This window comes from Daucus carota, chromosome 5 (assembly GCF_001625215.2).
Source record: "Daucus carota subsp. sativus chromosome 5, DH1 v3.0, whole genome shotgun sequence".
Taxonomy (NCBI): Eukaryota; Viridiplantae; Streptophyta; class Magnoliopsida; order Apiales; family Apiaceae; genus Daucus; species Daucus carota.
Genome location: NC_030385.2, coordinates 13,329,496 through 13,344,432, shown reverse-complemented (window position 1 = coordinate 13,344,432; position 14,937 = coordinate 13,329,496). Strand labels below are relative to the sequence as shown.

Sequence of the window (14,937 nt, the reverse complement as noted above, 5' to 3'; positions counted from 1 at the left end):
GTTTTAAAATCATAAAAGATTAAAGATAGTTAAAATGGGATCAAAGGAGTAATACGGTTTTGGGAAGAAAGTGAACTATAAGTGCCCAAACACAAATTTTACTTGATATAAGGTCCAGCAAGGTGCTCCGTTTCGAAATTGACTTGCAAAATGTTAGTATCCTCCAAAAAAGATGAAATCCAATGTTCCCTGATGAATATACACATAAGCAGTGATTAGTGTAATTAATTAGCAAAGAGCATAAACGTTTTCTGGTGCACTGGTTTTATGTGTATAAATTACGTGTGTTTAATACTCCACATTAATTGAATTGACAGGGACAAAAGCTGGGAATCAAAGAAAGTAGAGCAGCGGAGGAGTTACTATTACAATAGCATGGGAGAAAAAACAGGCTTAACCAACAAGCTTAGTTTCCTATGAAATATACCAATCAATCTTTTCTTCCCCCTGTCTTTGCTTATGCACAAGATCAAATGGCATGAATGGCCATGCACTCTACCTGGCCCCTCTCTTTATATGGCTCTAACTCTCACGCAATATAAAGCAAAAAGGTTTTTTCAAAAGCCAGCAATCATCCCCTTCTTTTCTTTTTATTTCTTTTTTATTTAATTATTTAAATAAATAACATAATGTAGTCCCTTGCTTTCTTCCTTTGTTTTTTCATAGTTGAAAAACCAGCAATCATCCTAGCTCTTCATAAATTTTAATATCCGAGTAACCAATATAAAACACTCAAATCCTTAATTCCCCTTATTTCAATTATCTGAAACATGAACCGGAAATTAACTTATATATAAGAATTATCAAGAAAATAATATATTGACCTATTTTTAGAAAAACAGTATTAATATGATATTCCCTCTCGTCCTAATTCCTAATCATAAGACGTCTAATTATTTATATCGACTATTTACACGTAATTTCAGGTGTAAAAAGTACATGAAAGATTGCATAGTAAATTGTCACATTTTTAATTTTAATTGATATATTTTTAAGTAGTCTGTGAAATGAGTATTAGTGATAAAGTTTATGAGCCCAAATAGTCTCCACCCATGCATTCCACTACTTATATATTTGTTTCTACTTCCACTTCAACTTCCACCAGAAAAAAATACTAGCACAGAGTACACAAATATTCCAAAACTCTGGTATTGAATTGCAGCTCCCTAAGCTCAGGCAGGAGATGAAAGTCCCATTCACCTCACCCCAATTCGAAACCACCCACAAATTCTACGAGCCCAAGTCCGTCCTCGATCTCCGCCGCAGCCCCAGCCCCCCTCTCGCCGACAAACCCGCACCCCTGCCTCATCTCAGCCACTACTCCGCCACCGACTCTGACCTCACTCTTCACCACCTGGATCAAGACGAGCATGCTCTGAGCCACCTGGAAGATTGGGACTCACTCATGAGGGACTTAGGCCTCCATGACGATAACAATTCTCTTCACTTGTCTAGATCAATTCCTCAGGACCCTATTCTTCCTCCACCTCAGCACCTGATCACCGATCTTCCGATTCCTTCGTACGATCAATCGTCTAATTTCGAGTTCACTAACTTCCACTCCAGTTTCGCGACCGATCAAGCACTTATGAGCCAGTACAACTCTGAGTTCGATTTTGTAGATGAGCTGATCAGGCTCGCTGAGTGCTTCGAGACTAATTCGCTACAGCTGGCGCAGGCGATACTTGCGCCACTCAATCACCGCCTCTCGTCCCCAAACGGTAAGCCGCTGCAACGCGCGGCTTTCTATTTTAAGGAAGCGCTGCAGTCTCTGCTTACTGGAAATACTCTGCCTGATAACTCTTCTGAAAATGTTGTTCAGACTATCAAGGCTTACAGGACGTTCTCTAATGTCTCACCGATCCCGATGTTCGCCAACTTCACCGCCAATCAGGCGATTCTCGAGGCGGTGGAAGGCGCGATGATCGTCCACGTCATCGATTTCGACATCGGGTTCGGTGGACAATGGGCCTCGTTCATGAGAGAAATCGCGGAGAATCGGAAAAGTAATCCACCGGTTATTCGGATCACGGCGATTGTCCCGGAGGACTATGCTATGGAGTCTAGACTTATGACGGAGAATTTGTGTCAATTTGCTCGGGAGCTGAATATTGGATTCGAAATCGATTTCATTTCGGTGCGGACGTTCGAATTCTTGTCGTTCAAGTCCGTGAAATTCGCGGAAGGTGAGAAGATTGCTGTGCTGTTATCTCCGACGATCTTCCGTCGAATCGGCGCCGGTTTCGTGACGGATCTGCGGCGAATTTCGCCGCACGTGGTGGTGCACGTTGATTTCGAAGGCTCGATAGCGTCTTCGTTTCGACAGGCCGTGATTGAAGGCCTGGAATTCTACTCCACCGTGTTTGAGTCACTGGAAGCGGCGAATGTCGGCGTCTGCGGCGGCGACTGGATCAGAAAGATTGAGATGTTCGTGATGCTCCCGAAGATAATCTCAGCTATGGAAGCGGCAGGCCGCCGTGAGACGCCGTGGAGGGAGGTGTTCGCCGGCGCCGGGTTTAGGGCAGTAGGGTTGAGTCAGTTTGCTGATTTTCAAGCGGAGTGTTTACTCAGGAGGGTCCAGGTGAGGGGGTTCCACGTGGCGAAACGACAGGCTGAGATGGTGCTTTGTTGGCACGATCGGGCCCTAGTGGCCACGTCAGCATGGAGGTTCTAATTAATCTAGGTTTAGATTATGGTTTGAATTGGATTAGGGGTTTAAAGTATGGATTGGTATACCTTCCTCTGTAACCTTTATGTAAGTTTAAGGTTAGGGGATGTTAATAAGTAATTAAGTGTATGAACAATGAACCTTAACAGCTCTGTTTCCTTTGCTTTTTATTTTTCTTATATGTATTTTGTAGTTTATGTTTGGGGTTATTTTTTACATCTTTGTTGTGATAGTGAATCTCTTGTCCAGAGAATTGACTGGCTTTAATTAGCTCGTCATGTTAAGTTCATGTTTTCTTGATGATGGTACTGACAAGGCAATTAAGTTAATGATTATTTGAAGCCCATGACTTCACTCAATAGTCATGACACCATTTTTGTATTACATACAACGGAGATATATCTGCTTATGAACCCAAATACTGCTACATGTATAAAGGATTGTGATTGTTATTGTGTATATAGTTTATTTTTATCACCCCTAATTTGTTTCGCAATATAAATTTTGCTCCGTTCAATGATAACCATTTATATATATATATAGAGTCTTACTCCAATAGAAACCTCCTTATCCTAGAAACTAAAAACCAAGCTGAAATATCACTAAATCCTAAAGTAAATACCACTAAATTCTTAAACAACCTCATCTCCACCTCCATCTTCACCAACCCCACCTCCACTGCCACCGCCTCCGTCGTCGCCTCCTTCATACCCACTACCACCTCTATGCCGCCCGCCTCCTCCATAACCACCACCTCCATCTCCACCTCCACCTCCACCTCCACCTCCATTATTTCTCAAACAACACAACCTCCACCTCCATCTTCACCAGGCCCATCTTAATCGTTATTTCAACCTCCTTCAGCCCCGTTCATACTTCTTTCTCACCTCGACTCAACTTCAAACGCGGAGCCGCCACTATTCCGGCAACGCTCCAACCCACTTCTTTAAGCCGCCCAAACCTTCGCTACAATCATCTTTCCTCCATCTCCACCTTCACCTCCACCATCTCCACCATTATCACCACCATCTGAATCGAAAACGTGAACAGATCTGGAGATTCTAAGCTGGAACATATCTGGAGATTAAGTTTTCACTAATTTCTGCAACACAGATCACTAAATCCTAAAGAGGATATCACTAAATTGTACTGAGAATATCACTAACCTGTATTGGTTTCTAGTTTTTATTCTAAGATTGGTTTCTATTTGATCATGAGCCTATATATATATATATATATATATATATATATATATATATATATATTTTAAACGAAAAGATGGGAAAACTAATCCAGAGAAAACCAGTGTTACAGAAATCAGGAATCGGACCAAATCGGTTGAGCTACCGATTCAAAGATTAATCGGAAATTGGGGATTAATCGGAGGATTAATCGGAATTAAAATCGGGTTTATTTTAATATTAAAATATTATTTAATATTTAGTTATTATTATATTAGCTATTTAGTAACTAATATATTTACTATATTCATAAACTCTATAATTATTCATATTTAAAGTAATATAGTATTTTAATTTTAATAATTTATCACATATACTTCGATTATGAAATATATATAAGGATTAATCGGATATCAAAAATCGGATCGGTGGCCGACCTTGCATGGGATTAATCGGGGATTTATCGGTTAAATCTGGGATTTTTAGAACACTGGCGAAAACCAAGAAAAAACAAAATCACTCCACAAGATCGAGGATAACACAGCAGGAGATTTGAAACCCAGTCCGGAGAAAGATAATTAAGAAAGGTGCAGCAGCGAGGCACAGAGGAGAAGGATATAGTTGAAGCAGATGCCATAAATCTCATATCCTCTATAACAACAGCAGCGTCCCAAAGAGGAGCAATATTAGATTGTAAGAGCTGAACAACAATCTTGTAATCAAATTTGATAATACTATGAGAAATACGATGTTGAGTAATGATCGTGCAAGTTTCGCGAATCACAAGAAGTTCAAATTACAGAGAAGATCGATGTAGAATTAAATTTAAAATCTAAGCCATCAACAAGCCTTCCATAATAGTTTAATTCCATGACACCAATAGCCGCAGAATCTCACTTAAAAATATCATCACAATTGAACATAACTGATAATGCAGGGGTGATCCACTGCGGTGGAGAATTGATGACAAAGTTTGGAGACTCCAAACATGAAGAATTTTACAACGATAAATATTCAAATTGAGCTTGAGAGGCTGATTTAATAACTAAAAGAGAGCAAAATGAATTATACTCAAAATCAAATTGACTAAACGACGAAGGCAAATCCAGATATATGATACACGCTTTCTTGTTTAGAGGTAGTAACACCAATAAAAAAGCTTAACCATTGTAGTACAGTCGACGTACCATGCAAAGGAGGAATAAGGGTTAGAGAGCTTGCAACCAAACTACTATCGTCTAGTCACACCAAAAAGCATGTGCTCTGTAGATTTAATGTTATAATGACACATTAATCAATTGGACGATGACGAGCAGTTTCTTCTGTACAAAATTTCTTTTGTTGCTAAAGCATCGACACAAAGACTCCACATAAAATTCTTTAATTTACGATATGCTCTTAAAAATCATATAAGACCCAAAAAGATTTAGTAGGCTTAGAAGAACTTGAAACTTGTTGAGAAACATGATGCTGGACCAAATTCAAGGCAACACATTACCCAGATTTAAATGTATAAGATCCATTTGAAGTATAATGTCAAATCAATCTATCATTAGCATCTGTGCGACTAAGTGGAATGTTAGATTTTTGAGTCACAATCTCCGGTAGAACATGATCTTGAAGCTTTTGCATGTTCCATTTTCCATGGGAAATAAAATCAGAAACTAGAGAAGAAATAACATTCTCTTTTATTGTGGACGAAAGTCAATATTTAATTTTGGACGAAAGTGGTCACTCTTACCATCATTTTGGACGAACACAATAGGTGCCATGATTTTATAAATTAGTATAGTTTTTGATTTCTTACAAGGATGAATACCACACACAATTTATTTTAAGTTCAATTTTTATCCATAGTTGAACTCATCACGCAAAATTAAACTATAATTGTCGACCATATAAAGAGCGTGTTGGGTTTCGAGACATAAATCACAACCAAAACAATAATTTAAAACGTGAAAATTTAGAGTTTTGGAAGCCAATCACAGGTGTTATGCCCAAAAATCGGCATGGGCCTCGGCAGGCCCATAGTCATATATGGATCACGGAGATGGGCCTGTCCATCTCTATTTATGAAGATTATCTGGTTCCCCTGCCTGGGAGGGAGGATTGGGCCGCGGATTCTGGACTCAATGATTGTTCTGGACTGAGTTCCTTGGGCTCATCATTTTAATAGGCCATCACATTGGTCGCTATACGTATCAGCAAAAGGCCTAGGGGTCGCTACCTCTTGGCCTCGCTGCCCCTTGGCCTCGTTTTTCCTCGGGGTTGTCCTTGTTGAAGACTGCTAGGGAGCCTCTCTTATTTAGAAGATTTATTAAGGCATAAGAATTTCTCAAATAAGCCTCCCTTACTTGGAAGATTTATCAAGTTCAAGGTCCTCCCCCCGAGAGAGGGGTCATTACAGGCTCACATGATGTTCCCCGAGGTCGCTACACGTAGGCCTCGCTATCTTGGGGGCACTTCACTAGCGGTCGCTCCAACTGGGATTGCTATACTCAGGCCTCACTATCTTGGGATCGCTTCACCAGGGGTCGCTCCCACGGGGTCGCACCCTGAGGGCCGCTTCACTTGGGGTCGCTGTTTCTCGGTCGCCTCATTAGGTGTCGCTCCCTCGGGGTCGCTCCCTGAGGGTAGCTTCACCAGGGGTCGCTGTCTCCCGGTGTCGCTTCTCTCGGGGTCGCTCCCTGAGGGTCGCTTCACCTGGGGTAACTTCGCTTGGGGTCGCTGTATCCCGGTGTCGCCTCTCTCGGGGTCGCTCCCTGAGGGTCGCTTCACCTAGGGTCGCTCCACCGGGGGTCGCTGTATTCCGATGTCGCTTCTCTCAGGGTCGCTCCCTGAGTGTCGCTTCATCTAGGGCCGCTCCACCGGGAGTCGCTGTATCTCGGGGTCGCTCTCTCTGGGTCGCTCCCTAAGGGTCGCTTCACCTGGGGTCGGCTCCACCAGGTAGCTAGGTGAGGCCTGGCTACTTTTGGGATCGTTGTCCTGGCCTCGTCATGTGCATACATACACATTGTTTGAAGGCCTCGTTCGGATTCCTCCTCGCATCTCTAATGGTTTAACATGAATCGGGGGTATTTGTTATGCCCAAATTTGATATGGGCCTCGGCAGGCCCATATTCGGTTATGTATCACCAAGGTGGGCTCATCCACCTCTATTTAAAAATATTAATTGCTTTCCAACTGGAAGGAGGACTGGATCGAGTACATTAGGCTCGTGATTATTCTGGACTAAGTACTTTGGGTTCATCATTCTGCTAGGCCGCCTAATTGATGAGCCCCCACTACTTAGAATATATTTCAAGGCTTAAGGGCTCATCATTTTGCTTGGCCGCCTAATTGATGATCCACCACTACTTTGAAGATATTTCAAGGCGTAAGGGCTCATCATTCCGCTAGGCCGCCTCATTAATGAGCCCCCTCTACTTAGTAGATATTTGAAGGCGTAAGGGCTCATCATTCCGCTAGACCGCCTCATTGATGAGCCCCCCTCTACTTAGTAGATATTTGAAGGCGTAAGGGCTCATCATTCTGCTAGGCCGCCTCAATGATGAGCCCCCACTACTTTGAAGATATTTGAAGGCGTAATGGCTCATCATTCTGCTAGGCCGCCTCATTGATGAGCCTCCACTACTTAGAAGATTTTTGAAGGCCTAAGGGCTCATCATTCTGTTATGCCGCCTCATTGATGAGCCCCCTCTACTAAGAAGATATTTGAACACTTCAAGGCTCATCATTCTGCTAGGCCGCCTCATTGATGAGCCCCCACTACTTAGAAGATTTTTGAAGGCGTAAGGGCTCATCATTCTGCTAGGCCGCCTCATTGATGAGCCCCCACTACTTAGAAGATATTTGAAGGCGTACGGGTTCGACATTCTGCTAGGCTGCCTCATTGAGGAGCCCCCACTACTTAGAAGATATTTGAAGACCTGAGGGCTCATTATTCTGCTGGGTTGCCTTATTAGTGAGCCCTCACTACTTAGTAGATATTTGAAGGCGTAAGGGCTCATCATTCTGCCAGGCCGCCTCATTGATGAGCCTCCACTACTTACAAGATTTTTGAAGGCCTAAGGGCTCATTATTCTGCTAGGACGCCTCATTGATGAGCCCCCACTACTAAGAAGATTTTTGAAGGCGTAATGACTCATCATTTTGCTAGGCCGCCTCATTGATGAGCCCCCTCTAGTTAGTAGATATTTGAAGGCGTAAGGGCTCATCATTCTGCCAAGGCGCCTCATTGATGAGCCTCCACTACTTAGAAGATTTTTGAAGGCCTAAGGGCTCATCATTCTGCTAGGACGCCTCATTGATGACCCCCCACTACTTAGAAGATTTTTGAAGGCCTAAGGGCTCATCATTCTGCTAGGACGCCTCATTGATGAGCCCCCTTGATATGGGTTAGAAGTGATATTTAATATTAAAAGCCCAAGAACACTAAAGCCCAGTTAAATAGGGCCTGAGCCTCTATTTATTAGTTAATTTCGTGATTAATTAATAGAGGCCCAGTTAGAGGTCCAGTAACAAGTCCAGATTCTATAATACATCTGATTCTAACAGATAAATATTCAGAAGTTCGGATAACGTCAACAACAAGAGGATAAGAGTTCTATCTTACCTCTTGCCTCGAGGCATACTTCGATAAGAAGTCTGATACACGGAATTGCACTTCCGTCCAGCTTCTGACTCCGAAGCGCCTATATAAAGGGCTCTACCCCTCATAACTAGAACTACGTTTTGGACTTGATTCTTTTCCACGCAGAAGATACGTAGGCATCTCGCACCGAGACCAGTCCAAAGCACGAATCGCTCACTCCCGTTTTAGTTCTATAACATTTGGCGCCGTCTGTGGGAACAACAACAACAACCATGACCGGACCACGTTCTGAAATCCATGATCCACGCAATCGAGCCACCACCGGAGTCTCGACTGAATCGACCCCCGTAACTACTACCCTTCCGCTGAGTGCGACCGTTGCTCAGACTACTACTCCTCTGACTTTTGGCTCGCTGCCCCCTCTGACTCGAGTAATTGCAACCGTCACCGACACCGGCACGCATTACTCAACCGTCACGACAACCACTCGTGGAGGCACGGGTGACGACTATGTGCACGTAACTGATTACGACTCCTCGGAATCGGAGCAAGAGCGTGACACCCCCCTCGAAGAAGGAGAGAAACCGATCATACTCGGCACCGTCGACGCCGCCATAGGCAAGAAACTAATGAGCCCCGGGGGCCAATAACTTATGAGGAAAGGATCCGGGCCCATGAAGAGGAAATCGCACGGTTAAAAAGAGACCAGGCAAGGATGCAACCCCCAGAATCTAGGGATGAAGCCCCTCGTCAAACCGTGATGAATCAGATTCACTTGTTACCAGCAGGCGATCCTGATAACCCGGTTCCCCCTTTTACGCAAGAAATCATGGGTGCAAGAATTTCCCGAAAATTCAAGCTCCCAACCATTAAAGCTTATGACGGTACGGGTGATCCCGCTAATCATGTTCGGACCTTCATGAACGCTCTTTTGCTCCAACCCGTCACCGAAGCAATCAAGTGCCGCGCTTTTCCCCAAACCTTGAGTGGGATGGCCCAACATTGGTATAGTCGCCTACCCCCTAATTCTATCTCTTGTTTTGCTGACCTGAGCAGGGCTTTCATAGGGCAATTTGTTGGAAGCAAAACACATGCTAAGAGCTCTGCCTCTCTAATGAATTTGCATCAAGGTAAGAACGAATCGCTCCGAGAGTATATGAATCGTTTTACCAAAGAAGCCTTGAAGGTCCCAGACCTTGATCAGAAGGTAGCCATGATTGCACTCCAACAAGGCACCACCGATGACAATTTTCGCCGATCTCTGGCCAAGAGGGCTCCGGACAATATGAACGATTTACAAGAGAGAGCCGGAAAGTATATAAAGGCGGAGGAAAGTTTGAGAAAATCCCAGAACAATCAGGGACCGAATACCAACTTCAAAAAGCGTGGGAATGATACGGAGTATAATGCTGAGAATAAGTACTCCCGGAAGGAAGATGAAGAAAAATCGCCTGCTAAAAAGAAGATGGGGCCGAGGTTTACTGAGTATGCAAGGCTTAACGCCCCGAGGAGTCAAATCCTGTTGGAAATTGAGAAGGACGAAAGTGTTAGATGGCCGAAGCCTATAAGGACCGATCCGGAGAAACGTAACAAGGATTTATATTGCCGATTCCACAAAGACACAGGACATAAGACCGATGATTGCCGGCAGTTGAAGGATGAGATTGAGTTCTTGATCCGAAGAGGCAAGTTATCCAAATTTACCAAGGATAGAGACAAGAATCATCGAGACAGTGATAATCGTGGGAGAGACAACGATGACAAAAGAACTCAGCCTCGAGGGCCTGTTATTAATGTAATCTCAGGAGGACCTACGGCTGCAGGCACTTCAAGCAATTCAAGGAAGGCTTATGCAAGGGAAGTGATGAATATAGTTGGAGAACCTCCGAAGCGGGCAAAAATCGATTATGCTCTAGCATTCGACAATGTCGACCTTGAAAAGGTGAAATTTCCTCATGATGACCCTTTAGTAATTACCCCAGTGATTGGAAACTCATCCGTAAAGAGAGTGCTTGTTGATAATGGAGCCTCGGTGGATATCTTGTTCTATGATGCTTATGAAAAGATGGGGTATTCTGATACTCAGTTAACACCCTCAGACATGCCTATATATGGCTTCAACAATGTGGAAACCAAAATTGAAGGCATGATCCAACTTCCGGTAACCATGGGTACTGAACCCAGACAAGCCACGTGCATGGTAAATTTCTTGGTCGTTAAAGCCTCATCAACCTATAATGCCATCCTTGGGAGGACTGGAATACATGCTTTTAAAGCAATCCCATCTACTTACCACATGAAGATCAAATTCCCGACTAGGAACGGAATTGGGGAAGAATTAGGAGATCAGAAAATGGCCCGAAGCTGTTATATTGGGGCGTTAAGATCTGGAGGAGCCGGGGGGCAAGTATTACCCATAGAGGACCTTGATGTCCGAGAAGAAGAGGAAAGGAGAGGCAAGCCTGCCGAAGATTTGGTTCCAATCCAATTGTATACAGAAGAACCTGAAAAGGTCACTTATGTTGGGGCATTACTCCAGGAAGATTTGAAACAAGAGTTTGTGAGGTTCTTGAGGAACAACCGTGATGTATTCGCTTGGACAGCGGCTGATATGCCAGGTATCGACCCCTCGTTCATAACACATAAGTTGAATGTAAACCCCGTGAGGAAACCTATTAAACAGAAGAAAAGGAACTTCGCCCCTGAAAGGCAAGAAGCCATTAAACAGGAGGTCGATAAGTTGTTGGAAGCAGGTTTTATCGAAGAGATACAATTTCCAGAATGATTGGCGAACCCTGTTATGGTCAAGAAGGCCAATGGAAAGTGGAGGATGTGTGTAGACTTCACTGATCTGAATGATGCTTGTCCCAAGGATTGTTTCCCTCTTCCAAGGATAGACACGTTAATAGATGCCACCGCAGGCCATGAGATGCTGAGCTTCATGGATGGCTTCAGCGGATATAATCAGATCCGGATGGACAAGGACGATGTACCCAAGGTATCGTTTATCACTGACTTTGGTGTATTTTGTTATTTGGTTATGGCCTTTGGACTTAAGAATGCAGGAGCAACGTACCAACGCCTTGCAAACAAGATGTTTAAACATCTGATTGGAAAGACTATGGAGGTATATGTAGACGATATGTTGGTGAAAAGCTTGAACAAAGCGGATCACCTTGAACACCTTAGAGAGGCCTTTGAAGTCCTGAGGACGCATAAGATGATGTTAAACCCAGCTAAGTGTGCCTTTGGGGTCGGTTCTGGGAAGTTCCTGGGTCTAATGGTCTCAAAGCGTGGTATTGAAGCCAACCCCGACAAGATAAAAGCTATCCTAGATATGGAACCCCCAAAGAGCGTAAGGGATGTTCAGAAACTGACAGGAAGAATTGCAGCCTTGGGAAGGTTTGTATCCAAGTCGGGAGACAAGTGCTTGCCTTTCTTCAAAGCATTAAAGAAGGTTAAGAACTTTGAATGGACGGATGAGAGCCAAGTGGCCTTCGAACATCTAAAGAAATATATGGCAGAGCCACCACTCTTATCAAAACCCGTAGAGGGCGAAACCCTGTATGTATACTTAGCTGTCTCGGAACAAGCGCTAAGTGCCGTCTTGGTTCGGGAGGAATCCAAAGTCCAGAAACTAGTATACTATGTGAGCAAGGTTCTGCATGGAGCGGAGCTCAATTACTCAGTGATCGAAAAGTTTGCTTTGGCCATGATTACGGCCTCGAGGAAGTTGAGACCTTACTTTCAGTCTCATAAGATAGAAGTCCTGACAGACCAACCTCTCCGAAATGTTATACATAGCCCTAAGGCTAGTGGAAGATTGATCAAGTGGGCCATTGAGCTTGGAGAATTTGATATCCGATACAAACCTCGAACGGCGATTAAAGCTCAGGCCTTAGCTGACTTCCTGGTTGAATGCACCATTAGCAACCAGGAAGTCGGGGGGCAAGGAGACAAGGTAGAAGAACCTACTAAGGAAGAAAAACCTAAAGAATATTGGCTACTATTTTTTGACGGGGCTTCAAAAACAAAAGGTAGCGGTGCAGGACTTGTGCTCCAAAGCCCTGATGGCTTTACTGTGGAATATGCTATTAAGCTAGACTTTCCGACCACCAATAATGAAGCAGAGTATGAAGCATTGATAGCTGGACTTGGCCTAGCCAGAACCTTGAGGGTAAAGAATTTGAAGGTCTGTGGTGACTCAAAGCTTGTAGTCTTCCAAGTGAATGGTGAGTTTGAAGCCCGTGAGGAAACTATGCTAAAATATCTAAGGATTGTAAAGACCCAGATGGCACTATTCGAAGAATGCTTGGTAGAATATGTGCCAAGGGAGGAGAACACCAAGGCTGATGCCTTATCGCAATTTGCATCCTCCGATGATGAGGTATGCTCGGGAAGCGTTTATTATCAGGTTTTAAGAACCCCTAGCATCGAAGCAAAGTTAATTGCCCCCATTGACACAGGGGCCACTTGGATGGATGAGATTAAGTTGTATTTACAAAGCGGTCATCTGCCGCCTAATGCTGATGAAGCACGAAAGTTACAGGTAAGGGCCCTTAAGTACGTACTCATTGAGGGGGTCTTATATAGAAAATCGTTTGTGATCCCTTATTTAAGATGTTTGAGGCCGGAGGAGGCTCGAGAAGCCCTTAGAGAAGTTCATGAAGGGGTATGTGGCCAACACCTCGGTGGAAGAGCATTGGCTCATAAAGTAACTCGCCTTGGGTTCTATTGGCCAGATATGCTAAAGCACGCTCAAGACTATGTGAAAAGGTGTGATCGTTGTCAAAGGTTCGCACCTGTTGTACGACAGCCACCTGAGATGCTGACATCTATCAATACTCCTATCCCCTTTGCAATGTGGGGAATGGATATTCTTGGACCGTTTCCACTTGCTAGTGCACAGAGAAAGTTCCTCTTGGTTGCAATTGATTATTTCACTAAGTGGATTGAAGCCAAGCCGTTGGCCAAGATAACCACCAAGCAAGTTGCTCAATTCGTGTGGGAGAACATTATCTGCAGGTACGGAATACCTCGAGTCATGGTAACGGACAATGGGACTCAGTTCAATAATGCTGAGTTTAGAGGATATTGTGAGGATTACTCGATTGAGTTACGCTTCACTTCAGTTGCCCATCCTCAAGCTAATGGACAAGCTGAGGTTGCCAATAGAATAATCCTTGATGGACTGAAGAAAAGAGTTGAGAAAGCCCAGGGATCATGGGCCGATGACATACTTCCTATACTATGGGCGTATCGAACGACTTGCAAGGTTTCAACTGGGGCAACCCCCTTTCAGCTGGCTTATGGAGCCGAGGCAGTGGTGCCGCTTGAAATTACTCATACATCCCCCAGGGTCCAGCAGTATGAGCCAGAAGCCAATGAAGAAGGTATGAGACTTGCACTTGATATGATTGATGAGATTCGTGACGAAGCTCATGCTAAGATTGTGGAAAATCAGAAACGAGCTTCCTATTACTATAACCTACGGGTTAAGGAGCGATATTTCAGGGAAGGAGATCTGGTGCTTAGAAAAATTGAGGCTTCAGGGGTAGGTCCCAAAGGCAAGATGGCTCCAAATTGGGAAGGCCCCTACCAAGTTAAGACCGTCACAGGCCATGGCTCATACAAACTTCAAACCTTGGAAGGAGATGAAGTCCCTAGAAGTTGGCATGCAACCAACTTAAAGATATATTATATTTAAATGTCTACTCTGTGATAACAGAAGTTAGTAGTTACCACAAAAATAAGGTCATGTTGACCACTGCCATGTAGTTGATTTCCAGAGATAGTTATTTCTTTTACTATAATAATAAAGTCCTGAGGATTACATAACTTGTTTATCCAAGACACTCTTGCTTGTACTTGTGTTTTGAAAAGATCAAAAATTCTGGTCGAACTTACACCTTGAATATAAAACTCCTAAGTTTGATTTTAAAACAGTCAACTTCGGAGTTTGAAAATTCTAAGTAAGAATTACTCTGATTCATCGATTAAAGATGAAAATCCCGAGGATCACGCTGAGATTTGAATTAACCGAAATCTTACGAAAAATATTCTAAGTAAAGAATGCTAAATACGCGAGATTAAAAAGTGAGGCAAAAGAGAATTTAATACATAAGTTAAAACCCCGAAGGGCATAAATATCCGAATAATTAGATAATTACAAAAAATGAGCCACGCAGGGCATAAAATTAACTAAGGCAGACCGTCGTCGAAGACGTCATCCCCTTCTTTGGCGTCCGCCACCTTTTCTGGAACCTCCCCCACGTCCTCGGGTTCCTTCGCCGCGTCCTCGGCCATTGGGGAGTGAACTTCATCCTGGGGGACTCCATCCTGGGAGTCGACAGGGTGAGAATCCCCGAGCGCCTCCTCCTCGAGGTCGATCGGAGAAGCAGGAGTCTTCCCCGGGATAGGAGGGACGGGGAACTTCTCTAGTGAAACCCATTCTATCTTGGAGCTTAACTCCGCGATAATCGACTCCCAACACA

The 14,937-nt window shown here is 43.8% G+C and overlaps 1 protein-coding gene across 1 annotated transcript; it reads left to right on the top strand.

Annotated features, from left to right (window-relative positions):
• Positions 1 to 1,053: 1,053 nt before the first annotated feature.
• LOC108224054 (scarecrow-like protein 15) lies at positions 1,054 to 2,865 on the top strand. The gene has a single exon (XM_017398603.2). It carries the CDS (start codon positions 1,184 to 1,186, stop codon positions 2,672 to 2,674), a length of 1,491 nt encoding a protein of 496 aa, XP_017254092.1. The 5' UTR covers positions 1,054 to 1,183; the 3' UTR covers positions 2,675 to 2,865.
• The last annotated feature ends 12,072 nt before the right edge of the window (positions 2,866 to 14,937 follow it).

Coding starts and splice junctions, on each gene's coding strand:
- LOC108224054 (XM_017398603.2), top strand. CDS start 1,184: ATGAAAGTCCCATTCACCTCACCCCAATTCGAAACCACCCACAAATTC.